This window comes from Aedes aegypti, chromosome 1 (genome assembly GCF_002204515.2).
Source record: "Aedes aegypti strain LVP_AGWG chromosome 1, AaegL5.0 Primary Assembly, whole genome shotgun sequence".
Taxonomy (NCBI): domain Eukaryota; kingdom Metazoa; phylum Arthropoda; class Insecta; order Diptera; family Culicidae; genus Aedes; species Aedes aegypti.
Genome location: NC_035107.1, coordinates 207,016,970 through 207,038,454, shown reverse-complemented (window position 1 = coordinate 207,038,454; position 21,485 = coordinate 207,016,970). Strand labels below are relative to the sequence as shown.

Here is a 21,485-nt window from a genome sequence, read left to right as displayed (position 1 = left end):
CGGCCAGTTTGGTTTTATCGCAGAGCAAGTTTTCTCACACCCGCAGTGTTCATCCGAAAAAAATAACGATATTGTATGTTTATGATGTGGTCGGCCAACTATTTTTCCAGTTCCTGGGGTGAAACGGGAGCGAAACGTCCAAGTTGTTTCTTCAAACCCCATTTTTCAATCGTGGAATCTTTTCTTAAGGGTGTTGTTTTTTTTTGGATATGCAATTAAAAATAAATTAAAGCTTTTATGTTTACTCATGAATACATGCTGTGTTTACTTTATTATATGCTTTGATCAATATCAATAATAACAAAATAAAATAACTTTTTTCTCTTACTGACTATCTTTGTTTCTGAGTTTGACTCATCTTGTCCCGTTTATTTTATAGAAATCGGACAACTTTCTTTAAAATTGGGTTTATTCTACTGGGGGCGTGTGGTGAGAATTGTCGGTCTCGTATAGCGAGGTAATAATTCTCCACTCGAGTGAAATGACTCTCCATTTGATTTGCACGGCGAGTCACTTCACTCGAGTCGAGAATTGTCACCTCACTATATGACACCGACAATTGTTAACCTCACGCCACACGTAGAATAAACCCAATTATCTTTTTGTACTTATACCTATAAAAAGGTTTTACCTTATAGTGGAGTTGAATCATACCTTGAACCATATCACAACATTCCATACCCTGTTAGAGATATTTATTATATTCATTTAGCGAAATGTGCTGTCGTGTGAGGTAAGACGAGTCGAATGAGGTGACAATGGTCGACTCGCTCCCATTTGATTAACGTAACCCGAGGTGAGAGCGACTCGTCTCGACTCACACGCCGCGTAGGATAAGCCTGAATAATGTTTGGTCAAATAATCACTTTATTGGTCGTGTAGGAATAATAATAAGGATAAGGAAGTTTATCCGAAAAAAAAGAATAAAAATAACAAATGCGCTAAAAATTCTTATGCGCTAAAAACTTAGCGCTTCTTTTGTACTTTCGTCCTGGGATAACTCGAGATTCAGGATTTGACCATCTCAATAACAACATATTCGGCTGGCAAGGCCTTTTCTGATGTTGGTGGTTTGATCACCACCCGCGCAAAGGTGCCTTCCCCGCTGGTCTGATCCATAAGGTGTTGCGGGTTGACACAAACACATCGGTGCAGCTCCTGAAACGAATATAGATCATAGCGTTAGCGTTGTCGTAGATGCGATAGTGAGTGGTTTAAAATATTGTGTTTGCTGCACACACTGCCCATTCAATTCTAAATGCCCTCCCATAATTTGTTCAAATGAACAAAGGCCCTTGAAAGTTCGTATGTGAATTGCTATTACTATGGGAGAAGCAAGTGTTTTATTTATTCGTTTATAATTCTCCCCCTGATGCCCTTTAGAGTTAGTACTATGGACTGTGAATTTGTTCGGTATATTTATTAGCTACAAGGTTGTCGAAGACCGCTTTGAAATTAGATGTCTTTACTTTTAGATGTTTACTTTTCGAACACCCTTTACTGTTGGACGATAAACAATCGCCGAGTCTTGCATCAAATGATAGGGTAATTGCGGAAGTTTTTTTTTTTTTTTTTTGAAGAAGTTGATTAACGAAAGAAAGGATCGATGAAGTCAGATGAACCTCGTATGCAATTCTTACACTTGATGGTATTTATCAGCTTAAGGTGCAGCTACAACGAAGCCAAACCTTGATTTTTTAAGAGCGCAAATCTGGAGAACCTTTGTGCTGAAAGTTCACTGGTGGTGACCAATCGATCAAAGGGGGAAGGGGGTCTAGAAATCCCGAAAATCGATGGACGTCATATTCGAATCTTCCCTTACCTAGAAATCAATAAATCTATCGATGAATTCTACACAACCAAAGTACAGTTGTGTTCAGAATAATAGTAGTGAAAGCCGATTTTCATACAAAATGTTCAACTTTGGCATGCTGTAACTTTGTTTCCATATGAGCAATCGACATGAAATTTTGGCAGTGAACTACAAATACGCTCAACTACTATTATTTTGAGCGATTTCACCTGGTGCTTAACTTTTTAGCCGGTAGTGTGAAAATTTTCAAATTTTGTGATAATGAAATTGAGTACATTTGTAGTTCACTGCCAAAATTTCATGCCGATTTCTCATATGGAAACGAAGTTACAGCATGCCAAAGTTGAGCATTTTGTATGAAAATCGGCTTTCACTACTATTATTCTGAACACAACTGTACATGGTTGCAGGTATGTAGAGTGAAAGTCCTAATGATGTTGATGCTGAGATAGTTCAAGAGTCCACCACCGTAATCACAGTCTTCATTGAAACTTCAAAAGCAGTTTTGCTGTTCAAAACTGAAACTATTTTGATGGAAATGTGTTCACTGAGTTTCTGTTGGAGAATAAAATACAGTGAACACATTTTCATGCAAACTTCCTTGATTTTGAACGAAAAAACTGCTTCTGAAAGTTCTAAATCAATTACCGATTCTGCCTTCTTAATGGCTATGTGTTTAAAGTTGTTGAAGACTTATTAATATTGGAACACTTGTGACATGTGCAGGGCTGTTACAAAAACATCAAAATCATATCCGCGAAAATCTTCTGAAAATTGATCCGCGCCTGGAAGGACCAATCCGCGCCAAACAAAAATGATTGCAATTGTCATTGAAATCTTCAATTATGATGAAAACGAACATGTACATGTACAAAACTTCATGTCACAATATCCAATCATTTGTATCGTAAAAAATCGTAACATTGTTACTATTTTACAACTCTCTGTTATATTATCCTTGGGAAGTGAGGTATTGTTAATTGAGGTTATTTTAATTTCGACAAAACTAGTACTTCGTCCATCTCTATTATTGTATTTAACTGATTTTTGAGGAAATAATATTAAATGTATCAAAAACTAGCTTGAATATACACTACCCACCATAAGTATGGAATCGCGTATTGCAACACTCATACTGTATATTGCAGCACCTCGAAAAGTTTAGCATCACCTAAAATGAATATTATCTCGTGATTATAAAATGCTAGATCAATGTATTTTTGAGGTCATCTTAAAAAATACGTCTTTGAGCCCCTGGGATTTTTTATTTTTGTTGAAATAAATTTTATCACTGGATTTTGGGTGATGCTAAACTTAAAAGTGCTGCAATACTCAGTATTGCAACGATTCCATACTTATGCGGGGAAGTGTATAAATTTGAAAAATGAATATTGAAACACATTAAAAAGTAAGAAACTTTCTCATGTACTAAATTTGGGTCCCCTAATTCAGAAAATAACGTCAAAATTCTTACAGCTCGTATATTTTTTTTTGGCAAAGGTAAACTTTGAAATCCAGCATAATACGCCTAAATGTGGACAATCTCTTTTGTAATAAGCACGTTTCCCGAAAATAAACGGTTTTTTGATTGAAAAACTAGTTATGCAGTATGATTTTAAAAACGAGTTCAATCGTTCACATTTAAGCTTACAAAACAATTCATACAATCAAAATTTGCATTTAAACTTAGGGAAATATTGAGGCTCAAGTAAAAGTGGAGCAAATGTTAAAACAGAATAAGCAGTTTTCTGCTCTAAAATCGACAAGTCGGAAAACGCACAGCTATTTTATTTTGAAAATAAAACTGCTGTTTATTTATTTTTTCGATTTCCAATTTTAAAACAGAATACTGCTTCATAGGTTCACTTTTACTTGGGCTTCAAGTAGGTACTGCCTTTCCAACAGTATTACTTACACTTCAAAAAACTTAATATTTCAGTCACCTACAGGATACACAAAAAAAAACACTTTTTCAAACCCCCCCTTTATTTAAATACGTTCAAAAATGCAAAAATTCATAACATACAAAAGTTTCTTTTTATAATTAATAAATTGAATGGCAATCAATGTAATATCATTTATATTGTATATTGCAATACCAAACTATCCCAGATGTATGCATAAAAAATTAAAAACAAGAACATCAGAAAACAAATTCCGGATAATCGAGTCTAAAATTCCGGATAATCGAGTCTCCGGATAATCGAGTCCGACCTGTACAAATTTTCTAATGATGAACTGCACAATTGTACGTTTCAAAACAATTTGTTGGTGATTTTTGTAGCATGATTTGGGAAATCCGCGATTTGTGCGACAGAATTTCATTCGCTCGCGATTTTCGCGCCTGGCACACCAAATCCGCGAAAATCGAGAAACCCGCGAGAAGCCCTGGATTAGCCTGGGACACGATTATATGAAAAAATTAAATTCTTGCTCCAGTTCACTTTTTGTGTCCCATAACAACTGTGCAAAATATATTTTAGCGTCAGCCGTTCAAAGTTTGTATGGGATTTACTATGGGAAAACCTACTTTCGCAAAGAAAAATCGCCAGAGGTCGTCCATTGTCTTCCATAAAAAATCTGAACACAGCTCTCGATAGGCATTCCTACACTCAAAATAATCCAAACGTCATTGTGACGTGAAAACATACGTGTTTTTTTTTTTTCGATCGTACTTTTCACGTAGCTCTCACGGGAATCATAGGTGACGAAGAATGAACCAATGAATGAATGAACTTATTTCACTCTACCGAAGAACCGCGTAATAGCTACGTGATTTTCCCATTCTTCTTACCATGGAATTAGATGATTCCTACAGAATGTTTCCGATAAATTTCAATAGAATTTCGTTTAGATGTATTACGTTTAGTTTTACTTTGTATTTAGATGTTTTTTTTTTATTTTATTTTACTCTTCGATGTACAGTATCAATCAAGGTGGTTAGGTATCAGAACACAGCTGTATATTAAAGTTGATGGCCTTCGTCTGGCCTTGGCGTGTACCAACAGAAGTCAAAGAGCACGGAACCCTCCACTGCATAGCCATTGGCAACGTTCCTGTTTCAGAAAAATATTACCGCAAAAGATAGTAACAGCTAACATTCATAAGCCTATTATCACACAGAATAAATGTTTTACTCACGCTTTATTTTCACAATTGCAAGAATGGGAAATTATTTCAATTCACCGTCTACCTCTCGATGTTTATTTACAACTGACGCCAACTTCACAACACAAAATGACTCGAGAAATGAACACGATCGGAATGAATTGAACCGTGTACGTATTTTTTCACGTAAGTTCGATAGGTTAACCACAGTGAAAATTACTAGAGCCTCATTTGGTGTTTATCTTTGGGTTGGCAATTGTTACCTTTGCCAAATAAAGACAGGGCAAAGTTCATTATAAGGATCTACGTGATTTTTCACGTAGTTATGACGTTTGGATTATTTTGAGTGTACGATGAAAAACATTGCCGAAGACTACAAATGCTTGTGAAAAAAGTTCGTAGAGAGCGAAAATTCTAAATCCTTCATCGCTCAGCGAATTCTTAATGGACTCAAATGATTTTTTGTCAGTATACTGGCAGACATATCTAATTTCTAGCAGTGGACAGAGGAACGCGGAAATATTCCTGTGGTCGGAGTTTTTCCGGTGGATCACTGGGTCAAGTCGGGTGAGAAGGGTATTGTGCGTTTGTTTGTTTGGAGGTAGGCAAATTTCAAGTCACAGATAATTTCGGTTATAATGTGGCCACTACATGACGGAATTTTAAAAAATTGCATCAGTGTAAACCTTTTGAGAAACGATTGAATTGGATAACTATGAATTTTCCATTTGTTAATCCTACAAATGATCCGTTTCGGGTCCCGGGACGCCACAAACTTACGATAGAGTGGCCAATTTGTATCTGAACATCTGTGCCAAGCTTATGGGAATGAATTTTAGTGCACAGTTATGTTTGATTTCTACTTTTCGAGAATCGAAACGGTTTAGTATCCAACAAATGTATAGCCGATTCTTCCGGGAATTATGTCCGAATGGTCACATCCGGTATATTTTAAACGGTGCAAAACTCTTCAACTCTTCGGGGCTTTCCTTAGCCGAGTGGTTAAAGTCCGCGGCTACAAAGCAAAGCCATGCGGGAGGGTGTCTGGGTTCAATTTCCGGTCGGTCCAGGATCTTCTCGTAATGGCAATTTCCTTGACTTCCCTGGGCATAAAGTATCATCGTACCTGCCACACGATAAACGAATGCGAAAATGGCAACTTTGGCAAAGAAAGCTCTCAGTTAATAACTGTGGAAGTGGTGGAAGTGCTCGTAAGAACACTAAGTTGAGAAGCAGGCTCTGTCCCAGTGAGGACGTTAATTCCAAGAAGAAGAATACGAAGAAGAAAATTCTTCATTTATAATGTTGAATATCAGATCTTAATGATTTATGCAAATTAAAATGATTGTCATTGCAAATAAATAAAGGTACCTAACTTGGCAAGTTCCAAAAAATAGCCCTTTTTTACCCGACTTGACCCACCGAAATAACTCCGGCCATAGGAATATTTCCGAGTTCCTCTGGCCATGCCTAGAAACTAGATATGTCTTTTGTCAGTTAACTGACAAAAATCATTTGAATCCTTTAAGAATTCTGTGAGCGTTGAGGGTTTCAGTGTTTTTGCTTTCACTCAGGACTATACGGGTTAAGTCTGTTTGTTAAGTTGAGTCATGGGTTGGTAGCGGCCAGACCACAAAATAATAGTGGCTTTAGTGATTGAAAACTTACTTCAAAATAACTAATAATAGTCCAAAAAATACATAATAACAAAAACGGAAATTGGAATGCAGTGAACGATTTAAATTTGACATATTTCTTAACAGTTATCTGTCCTGGATAAGGCATGGTAATCATAAATAGTTTTTATTTAGAAACCAATTCACCTAATTATAATATGTAATAAGCATTATGAAAGGAAAAGATTTTGCCAATAAGCTGGAGAAATCTTACTCATCATTTTTATGGGACGAATATGAGATAAGCATATTGGGCTACTATTTTAAATCTCTGATGTTGATCAGTAGAGTACTCGTAGTACAGAATACCAAATCCCCACGAACTCTAAACGAATAAACTGTAGGGAATATCTGACAAAATTCCTGTGTATGACAAATTTACTAACTTTTCTTGAACAAACTCTTGGAGAATTTTGAGGATAAATTATCGATAGTGATTCTAAACAACTATTCAGCGGCAAAAAATATGGAATAATTTCGGACGATTCTGGTGGGATTTATGGAAGAATCCATAATTTAAAAACAAATAAAAAGAATCTGTAGAAGAATTGTGTGGCATTCGTTATAGAATTGCATTTTTGGTATAAAAGTAATCGATTCGTTTTCAAATTCGTTGGAAGGAAAGTATGGACCACTTTTTTGGAATGACTAGACCAATTCCTAAAATTATGTCTATCGAAATTACTGAACGAATTTCCTATTTAACCCCTAAATAAAATTTAGGCGTAAGTTCAACAAATTTTTAATGTATGCTTTGATTCAAATTAATTAAACTTTGGTTTACCTTCCAAAGCAGTTTTGTCTAGGAATTAATTTGTATATTTTCTTTTTGACTTACATACGAAAATAACTGTTACGCTAAACTTTTTGGGCGTTTTTGTAGGTTTTCGGTGCTATTGAATAACTCTAATATAGATTATTTTGAAATTTTAAACTAAAAACTTCAAATCAAGATTTCTTCAGCTCCCTCCTAGGGTTTTTTAATTGACCCAGTGGTGCAGAATAACCTCAGGAATCAGGATTTGTGCCGTGTACGGTGTACTCGGTTTTGAATGACATTTTTTTTTTTTTCAATAATAACAGTCTGTCGGGCAGCATGAGCAATGATGCCTGTTTAAAGGATAAGAGACTACTATTTCAGATTCTCCGTTTGGATAGAAATCGATAATGAATTACTGCCACGTCCGTTTTCAAAACGGTCTCGAACAAAGTTGTTGCTAACGAAGGTGCCGAACAATTTCAGCATAGAGGCCGTCCATTAATTACATAAGGGTTTATCAGGGGAGAGGGGTTTAAAATTTCTTACACACCGTACATTTTTTTTTTTCATTCAATAAATCCTACTTTGGGAGGAGAGGGTGGTGGTATCGAAAAACCCCGAAAATTGTCTTACGTAATTAAGAGGAAAATAACCATCATCGTTTTACAAATTTTCAAAACCAGTTTTTTTTTTGCTCAAAGTCGTAGCAATGTTCATGAAAATCTATCATTGCATTGCACTTCCTATCCTATGCAATGATAGATTTTCATGAGGATTTCTTTGAATTCGAACGAAAAAACTGGTTTTTCGTTTTTGAAGATTGCTGATGATTGAATGATGGATTGTTTAGCCTTAATGGATCGCCCAATAGTACTTACTCTAAAGGACAATTGAAAAAAACGCATGGATGAATTTCTTGCTTTTCCCATAGTAATTCCCGTACAAACTTTGAAGAGCTTGTACAATCTCAGTTTTCATCCTAATGAGTTCAAATTTAGGAAGGGCACTCAGAATTTGGCCTAGAATCGAATGAGCTATGAGGAGCAAAAACGATATTTTGAACCACTTGAGTATACTTTGAAGAGTGCATATCAGCAATAAGAAAAAGAAATAAACTTACCTTAACGTAGCACTTCAGATCTCCCGGGCAAATCATAATATTGGGTACCCGCGGAATATTGCCGAATACGCTCAACAGGTCCATATCAAGCGGCAGGTTTACCGACGGAGGATTCAACGGATAGAACGTTTTGTGGTGGAACATGTAGTTGAACGCACGCTTGATTATATCGCCCTTCGGACCACCGCTCTCTTCATCATCGGACAAATCCTTGATGATGTCCGCGGTTGTGATGCCGATTTCCAGTCCGTTGATCGAAACAATGCAGGGGTCCGGCAAGAAACGCAGGTTGGGGAAGGTTGCTGAGTAAAGTTGGTACGGCAAGGAAGGGTAAACGAACATGGACATAAGGTCATCATGATGCGACACGATCAACACCTCGGTGTTGGTCGATACAGAACTCATGATGTTGATGATCAGTTTTTCGAAGTACTCATCGTAGGTTTCGGCGATGGTACTAAACAAGGGATTACTGATATCACCGAACGGACCCGTCAGGATCAATACATCGGGACAATTGTTCTTACAGTATGTCAGCAAATCCGATAGCTTTTCATACAAGAGATCATCCTTAGCAGTGTAAGGACCTGACGCGATCACCATGCTTAGTTCCTTTCCGAGTTCCATCGGCGCTTTGGGAAGCTCTAGGTTTATCTCGTAGTGAACTTTTTGAACTTCAAATGCATTTCCGCGAGGATTGGCACCCTTCAACACAACGGTTTCCCCCGGAAATACGGACCAGTCCTTCATCTTGCTAAAGTCCAGCTTCATGCATCGCAAATTGTGCTCATCGAAATCCACGATTGACACGCGATCGTGTTTCTTCTCGGGATATACGACGATCCTTCCCAAGACGTGTACCGGTTCTGTGGAGAGATAATCAACATGATGAATTGCAATCTTTTCAAGGATTGCGCCTCTATCATGCTTAGGAACCGGGAGCTCTTCGCCTGCAGCCTCATCAAGCTGCTGAGGCAGACCACTCTCTTCTTCCTGTCGAAGAGAGGCCAACCTGCGGCAAATTCGCTTGCCGCCTTCGTGAATCCGATCTCCGAGGATGAGAGTTCGCAGGTAGCTGGAGTCGAACATGTACTGGCAGTCGTCGTTCATGAACTCTCCCACGCCAGCTTCGGATGCACCTTCTTCCAGGTTATCACCGGCGAAGGTAGGAACTTCAATGGATAACGGAACGCGTTGGTCAACGTCCGTCGACGACCAATTGATTTGCTTGAGCAGCTGACCGTTGCCGAAGGTGTAAACCACATTTCCGGAGTTATTCGGTTCATCCTGGTCCTGTGGTCGCTTGGAAGATCTGTGGGGAAAAGGAAAATGTGAATTACAAAATGGTGGGATAATTATTGGGGTCTACCCCGTTTGGCATAATGCCGTATGGCATAATGCCGTTTGGCATACAGTCGTTTGGCATAATAGCTGTTTGGCATAATGTCATTTGGCATAACGGTCGTTTGGCATAATCGCCATTTGGCATAATAGCCGTTTGGCATAATTGTGAAAAACATTGAATTTGATCATTTGATTCCTTCCATTAAGCAAAGGGGTGTGTATAAACTGCTCACGATCGTACATTCCGTTGTCAGTTAGTGATAGGACATACTTCTAATTATCATTTTTCAAGGAAACCAATATCCAATAAAGCTCTTTTGGAATTGCATCATACATGACTTCCGGGGTCATTAAGTCCAGGATATTATGGCGCATCTTTAACAAAAATATATCCAACGCCTAAGTTATTCGATGTCATTTGAAAAAATAAAGGAACATGGAATTTTATGACGCTTCTTATGATACGGCATATGACTGTACCACTGCAGTATCTTCCTTTTTCAAATTATGCCAAACGACCATTATGCCAAACGACTATTATGCCAAACGACTGTTATGCCAAACGACTATTATGCCAAACGACTTTATGCCAAACGACTGTATGCCAAACGGCATTATGCCAAATGGCATTATGCCAAACGGGGTAGACCCAATTATTGAGTCGACAATGTTGGGTACTTACATCGGAGAGTAGCTGGCAGGGGACAATACAACTTTTCGGTCGGGAGTTGATCCGTGCAAGCTGGATACCGATCTCTGTGACTGTAATAGGATGAGAAAAACAAAAAAATGGTTTATTTATTTGTTCTTTGATTTGGTATGTTATGTATCGGGAACAGAAAGTAATACCTAATACAAGAGCAAGAACAGGCCTGAGTTTAAGGGATGTTAGTTTATAATTTATCATATATTGGCAACTGAACTCCCTATATGTATATTAGGTCCGACCTGGGAGGGGAGGCTACTACTAACTACTGTCTAACGTTAAATATATGTGAAAATTTAGCTATTTTAGTCTGAATTCGTGTCGGTGCTTTAGATATTATCCCTATTTTTATGTTGTGTGATAGAACAAATTCATTGTTTTCCATAAAAAAAGATGATATCCTCTTTAGGTGTTCGTTTTACCACCCCTTCCTATTGAAGTGCTCATAAGAACACTAAGCTTAGAAGATTTTGGAGTTTGGAGTCAATCAAAATAAGTGTGGACCACATTGGAAAAAAAAGAACTGTCTTGTTTGTAGACATTATTAGTGCTCCTTTATAGAGAGATAAGCGGAAGTTAAATGGAATAATTTGGCAACAGACCAGCAGTGCTGATTTTGCTCGGCGTCGAGAATAATATTGTAACACGGACATGACTTCCTCATTGCTAAAAAGTGTATTTTGTTTTGTTATAGATCTTTGAGCTACATATCCAAACTAATAAACAGCCAAAAAAAAAAATCAACAGCTAAAAATCGCATTGACAAAAATTTAAAAAGAAAAATATTTCATATTTATTGCGTCATGCAAAATTACTTTTACCGAAATAATTTCAAGCGGACTACATTACTCAAGAAGAGTTCAAAACAAACATAACGCATGTTCGTTTGGCTCACACATAGACAGAAATGTCACCTTCCGCGAATCTTTCTTAGAAAGGATTACTAGACATTATGATATACATGCTTTAGCAAAGTCGTAGTCAGTTCAATTTCAAATAACTCTGAAAAAAAAATGTGGCTCTTAAGGCTCAAGAATCCATCAAACTTTTTTTTTCAAATTTCCATGAATCCGCATAAAAATCTATCATTGCGTTAAAGACAGCAAGCATTTTTGCGAAAAACTCAATGGGTGATATGAATGAAAAACTTTGAACTTTACTACATGTAGCATCTACTCAAAAACAAAATCCACAAAGTTTACTACACTTTTGGTATGAATAAAAAACTTTTCAAACATGTAGTACTTACTACTTTCGAACATGAGCAGTGACTGAAGCTGCACGTTAAGAAATTTCCATTCAGAGTGCATAGTGATTCTGCACGTAAAGAATAATCTATTCAGAGTGACGCTTAAAATTAATACAATCATGCATATGAAGAAAATGCATGGAATCTAATCTGTTGCGGCTTGCAACTAGGTTTGCTTGCTTAAGGACCGATGGCTCCACAGGAATGGACTAACAACAACTCAAGTCTTGAAAAAGACTGTTTTGGCTTCCGGAGGAGAGAAAGGCGGTTTGGAACTTTAACTGTACTGTATTCTTACTTGATACTTATCGCACAAAAGTTGAAAACAAACTGAATGAATTGCTTGCGCATGCAAGCCACTTATATATGTTACAGGTAGATGCAAAACATTGGATGCGCAGCGGTGGGTTGCGATGGAAACTTCCACTCTCTTATGTATTGCTGAACGATGCTGCAATGGGGTGCGCTCAACGATGGGGACGGTTGTGGTGGTGCGTTCGCTGTACATAGCAGGCTGGATGGAGGGTGAAACGAATAAGCTCAAAGGGGATGCGACAATATGGCAACAGTGGGGTATTTTCCGCTCCCTATCCTGATGCCGCAAACCGGGTAGCGAAATGCAAGGGTGATGATGGAATATTCCTCTGTTGCCTGCTGCCACCGCTTCTCAAATTGGTTCTTGTGACGTTGGGACGGAACATTCTCCCCCCGGTTGAGACCTCGTATCAACATTTTCTTCCAGCGAAGGGTTGAGGTTGTCCTCGATGGGAAGGATGGAAACCTTGTTGATTGAACGCCGGAAGGTCGTATTGCTGCGTACGGCAATTTTGAGTGATCCAATCGTCCACCCACTCGTAACAGCCCGTTTTCGTATACTGGATTCAGGTTACCCAGTCGCTTGCATGGTTGATTGGAGATCACACGTTGAATTTCATCACCAAAGTGTTTCTGTTGTATCACCTTGATGACTGCTTCGGTTGATCGACGTAGCTCTTGGACGGAGAGATTGGTTCCCTGACCAAGATCGGTTGACCGTGATTTGCAACATCTGCTGATGAAACGCAAAACGTAGCCCATAATGCGTTGAATTTTGTGGAACGAACTGAAGCGGTCGAAGAACTGGAATGGTTCGCATCTGACGGCTGGTGCTGCTATATTGGATTTCAACTCCGGAAGTTCAAATTCAGGAATTTCTTCGGTGACTTCGATGTTGTAATCGGCTGATGTCAAGAACCTTGGGCCGTTCCACCAGAGGCTGTTTTTTCTTAATTCCTCCGGTAGTTGTCCACGGGAAACGATATCGGCAGGATTGTCAGCTGAACGGATGTATCTCCACTGATACTCACTGGATGCTGACTGTATCGTGGCCACACGATTTCTCACGAACGTTTGTAGTTGATCCAAAGGTTTTTTCAGCCATGCCAGAACTATTGTGCTATCCGACCAAAGCACAACTTCACGAAAAGGCATCTGAAGCGTTTTGATGACTTGGACGACCAAATTTACCAGAAGGAGCGCTGCACAAAGTTCCTTTCGTGGGATGGACAGTTCGTGTAAGGGAGCAACCTTTGACTTGCTGCACAGGAGGCGAAGGCATGCTGATCCGTCAGTGAAAATACTCCTCAGATAAATGCATGCACCATACGCAACGTTCGATGCATCGGCGAATCCATGTACTTCGTGTGCGATCGTATCAGGAAACGTGACACATCTTGGAACGTGAATACGACCTAGCTCGGGTAATGTTGACTGCAGCGTTGACCATCTGTCCTGGATTTCATCATCAATGGGATCGTCCCAACCGGCTGACGTGCGCCACAGCTGTTGTACCAGTAGTTTAGCGATGACAATAACAGGAGCGAACAATCCGAGAGGGTCGAATAGTTTTGCCACCTCGGAATAGATGATTCGCTTTGTAGTTGGTTGACTCGATGATGGCGGAATGCTTGGTGGATTAGCGATCATAAAGGTGTCGATGTTTGGGTCCCACAGAATTCCGAGTACCTTGATGACTTTGTTCGGACCGTACTCGTTGAGTGGTACTTGCTGCTCATGATCTTCGATTGGTATGCGTTGGATGAATTCCTCGGAATTGGAGCACCATTTGTGGATGTGAAAACCTCCTTTGGCCAGCAAGGTTTTCAACTGACACTGGCACTCGATGGCTTGCTCGATTGTGTTGGCACCAGATAAAGTATCGTCAACGTAGAAGTCATCTGTGAGAATCTGGGCGCCGATGGGAAACTCTGGTCCGTCGTCCTTGGCAAGCTGAACCAAACACCTTGTTGCTTGGTATGGTGCACATGCTGTGCCATATGTTACGGTGTTCAGCTCGAGTACCTTCATTGGATGCGATCGGTCTGATCGCCAGAAGATGCGCAGGAATCGTCTGTCTGGTTGAGCCACGAGGACCTGGCGATACATCTTCGAGATGTCTGCTGAGAAAGCGTAGGCATGCTTTCTGAATCGTAGGGTTATTTGGAAAATTCCGTTTTGCACCACTGGACCGACTTGTAGGACATCGTTGAGTGACATTTTTGATGGCTCCGATTTGGCACTGGCGTCGAAGACAACACGGCATTTAGTTGTTGAACTCGATGGACGAAGAACCGCATGATGTGGCAAATAGTAGGAGCTGTGATTTGGAGGGTCATCAGCTTCCTTGATTTCCCGGCAGTGGCCGAGATCCTCGTACTCCTTGATGAAATCGACATATTGCTGTTTGAGCACGGGATTGCGTTCAAACCGTTTCTCCAACATGAAGAATCGTTTGAGAGCCAGTGACCGACAGTTGTCCAGCTGGTCCATGTTGTCCTTGAATGGCAGATTCACAATAAACCTACCCATTGAATCACGCTGATACGTTGATTGAAAGTGCGCCTCACATGCTTGTTGCTCGGATGATAGTGGAGAAGCGTTTGGTACTTCCTCCACCTTCCAAAATTGATGTATCAACTCTTCGATGGAATCGAGCGATGCGAGGTTCGTGTGTTGAATGGTAGCGCTTAACATGTGTGGCTCGTTGATTACTCCTGCCACCACCCATCCTAGATGCGTGTCTCGAAGTTGCGGTTCGTTGTCACCCATGTAGATGTGAGCGGGCTTGAGGATGTCGAAGAAGTGTTCTCCTCCGATCAGCATGTCGATTTTTCCAGGTTTGAAGAATTCTGGATCGGCGAGTTGGATGCCTTGCGGAAGCTTCCAGTGGCTGACTTCAATCCGTGTACTGGGAATAGTACCTGTTACCTTTGGTGTAACCAGGCACTCGATGTTGGCGTGGTAATGTCCGTCGGATGATTGCATCTTGATTAATACTTTGTCTCTGGCAAGGCTTCGCAGGGCGTTGATTCCGGTGATTGAAACGTTAGCTGATGTCTTCGGCATACCGAGGCGATTGGCCATTTCCTCAGTAACGAAGTTGACTTGTGACCCACTGTCGAGCAAAACACGGCACTGATGAGATCGATTGTTTCGATCGATAACACGGACGACGGCAGTAAGCAACAAGACTGTCTTTGCTGCTTGGACATGTTTGCTGGCGCATGTAGTGGACACGGGACGGTCCACCACCGAAGTGGACGGATGAACATCAGCTGGTGGTTGTGATTGATCAGGATGCTTAATACCAGACATGGCTGGCTTCACTTCTTGGTCGTTGTTCCGATTGCTGTCTTCGTGGAGAAGAGTGTTGTGCCGCTTGTTGCACTTGCGACACGTCTTGCTCGATGTGCACTCTCTGACTTGATGTCCCTTGCGGAGGCAATTGTAGCACAATCCTGCGGATCGCACCTTGTCGCTCATCTGGGATGCTGATAGCTGCTTAAACATCGGGCAATGATAACTGAAATGACCGTTGCCACAAATGTGGCATGGACCTTTGGATGAACTGGAACTGGTGGTAACTGCGTTGCTTTTCTGCACCGGCATCTTGCCGATGGATGATGATGGCTTGTTTCGTTGTTTCGGATTTGGATCGTGTCCTTGATGCTGGCACCTTTCCAAAACGGAAACACGATCTTTCAGGAACTTGATCATGTCATCGTATGCTGGTAATACTCCACGCTGCACCGTTGACTCCCAGTGCATCTTGGTGGCATCGTCTAATGCCTCCGATAGGATGTACACCAGGAATTGCTCAGAAGCATCGTTGAACTGCTGTCCTAGGAACTTCAGGTTTTCCACGTGGTTGGAAAATGATTCGACGAGTTTGCGCAACTCGCTGTAGCTGGTACTGGTCAGTTTCTGCGTGTTGAAGATTTCTTTGATGTGCAGATGAATGATACGTCTCTTGTCCTCGAAACGTTCCTCCAGAAGTTGCCATGCTCGTTGATAATTGCCGTCGCTGATAGTTTTGGCGTCTATCAGGCCGGCTGCATCTCCTACTAGCGACTTCTCCAGATGATACAGCTTCATGCGGTCGGACTCGTTGGTCTTGTCCACCACATCCCGGAACATCATCTTGAATTTCTCCCAATGCTCATACCTTCCATCGAACGTAGGTATGGCACGTGGAAGCGGCTGTTGCACAATCATTGGCTGACTGGCGGTGTGCTGTCCTGTTGGCACAGCACCTGGGGATGATGAAAATCTCTCGAGCCTAGTTTCGAGAAACATTGCTACCTCATCGTGAAGGTTGTCGAAGTGGAGATAGCATTCGTCTTGTTCCTCCCTGATGGCGGCAGGAACCTTCTCCATTATTCGCTGGTGGATGGATGAAAATTCCGCGTTTGCTGACTCCAACTTTTTCATGAACAGTCTCACTTGTGGGGGTGTTAACTCAGTCTCATCTAACTCGGCTTGTACCAACGTTGACTTCAGCCTGGTAACTTTCGCTTCCACCTGACCACGAGAATGGATCAGGGCACTGATGTCATCTTCGTCGTTGTTCTCGGTTGACTGCTTTTCAGCCGGAGTCTTGATCGGGGTTTTTCTTGGCGACATCCTTGTTATCCTCTCCAGAAGCGACGATGGCGACACATACGATGAATCTCCTTATCCGGTTCGATTGGACCATATGTTGCGGCTTGCAACTAGGTTTGCTTGCTTAAGGACCGATGGCTCCACAGGAATGGACTAACAACAACTCAAGTCTTGAAAAAGACTGTTTTGGCTTCCGGAGGAGAGAAAGGCGGTTTGGAACTTTAACTGTACTGTATTCTTACTTGATACTTATCGCACAAAAGTTGAAAACAAACTGAATGAATTGCTTGCGCATGCAAGCCACTTATATATGTTACAGGTAGATGCAAAACATTGGATGCGCAGCGGTGGGTTGCGATGGAAACTTCCACTCTCTTATGTATTGCTGAACGATGCTGCAATGGGGTGCGCTCAACGATGGGGACGGTTGTGGTGGTGCGTTCGCTGTACATAGCAGGCTGGATGGAGGGTGAAACGAATAAGCTCAAAGGGGATGCGACAATATGGCAACAGTGGGGTATTTTCCGCTCCCTATCCTGATGCCGCAAACCGGGTAGCGAAATGCAAGGGTGATGATGGAATATTCCTCTGTTGCCTGCTGCCACCGCTTCTCAAATTGGTTCTTGTGACGTTGGGACGGAACATAATCGATTACGCGACAATTTGCACAAATCATGAAGGTGCTGTTATTTGACAAGATTTGTAGTGTAATTTTGCGATTAGTATGGTATTCTCTCTGTGTCTATGATTTTATGATGATGGTACATCAAAGAATTTTCTGGGTGGTTTTCGGCCTTCGCCAACGCCGATGATTTTTTAAATACTAGCTTAACATTTATGAAGAGATCTTGAGATTACAGTTATCAAAATTTGAACCACATATTTTCTAGCACCAGTACTGAGATTCTGGTGAAATTGCGGTAGAATTTTGATGCTCCCCGTGTGTTTTCTTAACAGCATGTTGAATTCCGATGTTCTAAGTGTTTCTGTGATATTCTCGTTATTTTGGTGGGGTTTCTGATAGTATCCTTGGAATGTCTAGAACTTAGAATGTAGAGATTTTTATGAGAATTGTAGTGATTCCATTGGTAGTCGTTAGAATTCAATGAGGATCTCCCCTAAAACACCAGGGTTCCCTTCGAAATTATTAAAATTCTTAACGATTCCACAAAAAATTCCATTGAAATCTATAAAATATTTACCGACATTCAAAACGTTTATATTAAAGCTTTACTTTGAAATTCCAACGGAACTGGAGATCAACGGAATCTTAAAGGTGTTTACAATAATTACAAAGATTGATTTTCGGAATTACAAATATTCACACAATAATTCGCAGGAATCCCACCGCAATCTCATAGATTCTTACAGAAATACCGTCTCAAAGATACCCACAGAATTCCAAGAGATTAATATTCGGAATCCATTCCCACCCCAATTCTAGAGTTTTTACCAGATTCCTAATGTTTCCGCAATATTCCTAGAATGGTATTTAAATTTTCAGAATTATCATAAAAAATCCGACATCCCTATCGGAATCTCAAAGTTCCTACAGGAATTCCGGAATTCAAAAGGAAATCTGAGATGTCAGAATTTACACGTAAAATTCAGAATTACTTTATCAATATCTGAATTCCTACCGACATCCTAAAATTGCTAGAAAATAACATAATTATCGTAATGCCAGAATTCACACGGATATTACAAATCGCTACTGCCGGTAATCTTACCGAAATCTCAGAATTGGCGGAGCGAAAGTTTTCGTAACCTCAGAATTCCTTTGCAAAACTCAAAATACCTTCCGATATATCGAAACTCATATCGTTTTCCCATGATTTTTACTCAAAAGTAAATTATTCCATTAAATTCCGCAAACTCAAAGCATGTGTAGCAACCTCTGAAGCTAACTACCAGTAGCTTTGTAGTACAGTGCTGTTCTGAATAATAGCAGCGCATGTCGATTTTCATACAAAATGCTCAACTTTGACATGCTGTAGTTTTGTTCCCTTTCAAGCAATCGAGTTGAAATTTTCTCCACAGAACTACAAATATGCCCAATTTTGTAAACACAAAATTTCAAAATTTTCTAAGCCCCTGCCGGAAAGTGAGATACTAGGTGAAATTGTTCGAAAAAATAGCAGTTTTAAAAATTTGAATTTCGGCTTGACATTATAGTTTTAAATTGTATATCACTTACCATTGGAACAATCTCCTTCTACTTATCAAACCTACATATAAACCGAAAATGTTTAAAATATTTGTAGAAGAAAAATTTTAAAATGAAAAACTGCTTTTTTTTCGAAAAATTTCACCTAGTGTCTCACTTTTCGGCAGGGACTCAGAAAAAACTGAAATTTTGTAGTTACAAAATTGATCATATTTGTAGTTCTGTGGAGAAAATTTCAGCTCGATTGCTTGAAAGGGAACAAAACTACAGCATGTCAAAGTTGAGCATTTTGTATGAAAATCGACATGCGCTGCTATTATTCAGAACAGCACTGTAAATGCTACCTTTATTCATAGCAATGCGTTGTTTGTAGTATGTTCGAAAGGTGTAGAAAGGAAAATGACACAACCATGTTCCACTCGTGTTCCACATATAGCGTTTACTACCGAGAATGTAGTAAACTGAACTTTACTGCATTTTATTCATACGGCCCAATGTCTCATAACTCGCGCATGAGATTTTTCATGCGTGAATTGTTAATCACGCAACTCAGCAGTCAAAAATTCATGGATGGGTTGGCTCACCTTTTTGACTCATTGGGCGGTATGGATAAAAAGCGTTGAACTTTACTACATGTAGCATCTGCTCAAAAACAAAATCCACAAAGTTTACTACACTTTTGGTATGAATAAAAACCTGCAGAGTGATGCTTCACGTAAAGAAGATTCCATTCAGAGTTACACTTAAAATCAATAAAATCATGCATATATGCCAAATTTGACGCTTATTCACACGACAAATCATGTGAAAATATGAATATTACTACATTCCCGCTATGCATCACGTAATCGATCATGAACACAAATCCATTGTAGGTTATGTAACTTAACACGGTTTGGAAATTTGCGATAACCATTCCCTTTATATGCATGTGAATTTTATAATGATTTGACAACAAGGATTTTTCTGAGAATTTTGGAATTTTAGCTAGAAATCTGTATCCTATGAAGGAATCCTGAGATTACAGTAATTGTAAGGTTCCTAACATTTTCAAGATTCCAGTACTGAGAATTTGATGAAATAGCAGTAGAATTTTAAGCATCCTCTGTGAATTAAAAAAAAAACAGCATGTTGAATTCCGATGATGGATATGGGATTCTTAGTATGTCTGTGGTATTTTCGTTATTTCGGTAGGTTTCCTGGTATTATCCCTGGAGTTCTTAGAAATAGAAAATAAATTCTCACAATAGTGGTTGAATTAAGGATTTTCTTTTACATTTTTACATTCAGACACTCAAAGGTTTATACTATAGTTGAAGATTTCCTCTGAAATCCCAACGGAACTGGCAATCATAGGGATCTAAAGTTTACAAGAATTCCAAACATTCGGACCACAAATCTCAGAGATTCTTACAGAAATACTGTCTTAAAGATACCCGAATAATTTCAAAAAATAATAGCCAGATCAAATACAGGATTTACAATATTCCCAAAAGAATCCCAGATTTGTTATAACAAATCTAGAATGACTATCGGAAACCCTGAATTACTATAGGTATTCCAGAATTCCAAAGGAAATCAGAGAATCCGGGATGTCAGAATGCTCACAAAAAATAAGTATTACTTTATAATTAGTTGAAATCCATCCGACATCCGAGAATTCATAAGAAACAATATAATTATCGTAATGAGTATCTTCGTACCTGCCACACGATATTCACATGCAAAATGGTCAATTGACATTGAAAACTCTCAGTTAATAACTGTGTAAGTACTCATAAAAACACTAAGCTGAGAATTAGGCTCTGTCCCGGTTGGGACGTAACGCCAGAAAGAATACCAGATCTCTCAAATAATTTCAAATTTTATTACTGGAATCTCGCATTGTTTGTAGTATGTTCGAAAGGTGTAGAAAGAGAAATGACACAAACATGTTCCACTCGTGTTCCACATATAACGTTTACTACCGATAATGTAGTAAACTCAACTTTACTACATTTTTATTCATACCGCCCCGTATTTTCACAGTTTATTCACACACAGCAATAATTTTTTTGTTAGGCTGGTAAAATTATGATAATCCTTTCTAACGTAAACAACAACATTCGGGTTTCACGAGTTTTTGACGGGTTTTACGACTGAATCATTTTCTGAGTTGATTGAGTGATTTTACATCAAAATCTCAAGCGTGAGATATGCGAAGCAGATCTATAATGAGGTTGCTCGCACGGGAGAGAGTATTGATAGAGTTTTTAGTGTGAGTCTATCAACACTGATAGCAAGTGCAATGCAATGATAGATTTTTTTGAACATTGCTTCAATATTGAACAAAAAGCTAATACATAATAATAATAATAATTTGAAAAATAGTTGTTTTTTAATAGTAAATTGATTGTTTATTAGAAGTTACTACTGTAACAGTTAGTTGACAATTGGATTGATTGAATGAGTTTTAAATGATAAACGATTATTTTAGTATATTTTTTTTCTCATACGACATTTGTCACTTCCGCGAGGGGTTTGATGAGGGCAAAGCCTAAAATTTGTTTACTCAGCACTAGCGCCACGCAGATGGTTGCTGGCTTCAAGAACTAGCGCTTTCTTCAGGGGGTTGGCTTTAAA

General features: G+C 39.5%; 1 protein-coding gene across 1 annotated transcript in view; it reads right to left on the bottom strand.

Moving 5' to 3' along the window:
• Window positions 1–365: 365 nt before the first annotated feature.
• LOC5572571 (DNA polymerase alpha subunit B) overlaps window positions 366–21,485 on the bottom strand; it is a 117,434-nt gene continuing 96,314 nt past the window's right edge. The window contains exons 3-5 of the mRNA XM_021857348.1: window positions 10,504–10,583; window positions 8,478–9,789; window positions 366–1,158 (exon numbers count right to left, since the gene is read on the bottom strand). Of these exons, the coding sequence (XP_021713040.1) occupies window positions 1,009–1,158; window positions 8,478–9,789; window positions 10,504–10,583 (1,542 nt within the window). The 3' untranslated portion in view covers window positions 366–1,008. The remainder of the gene's footprint in view (window positions 1,159–8,477; window positions 9,790–10,503; window positions 10,584–21,485) is intronic.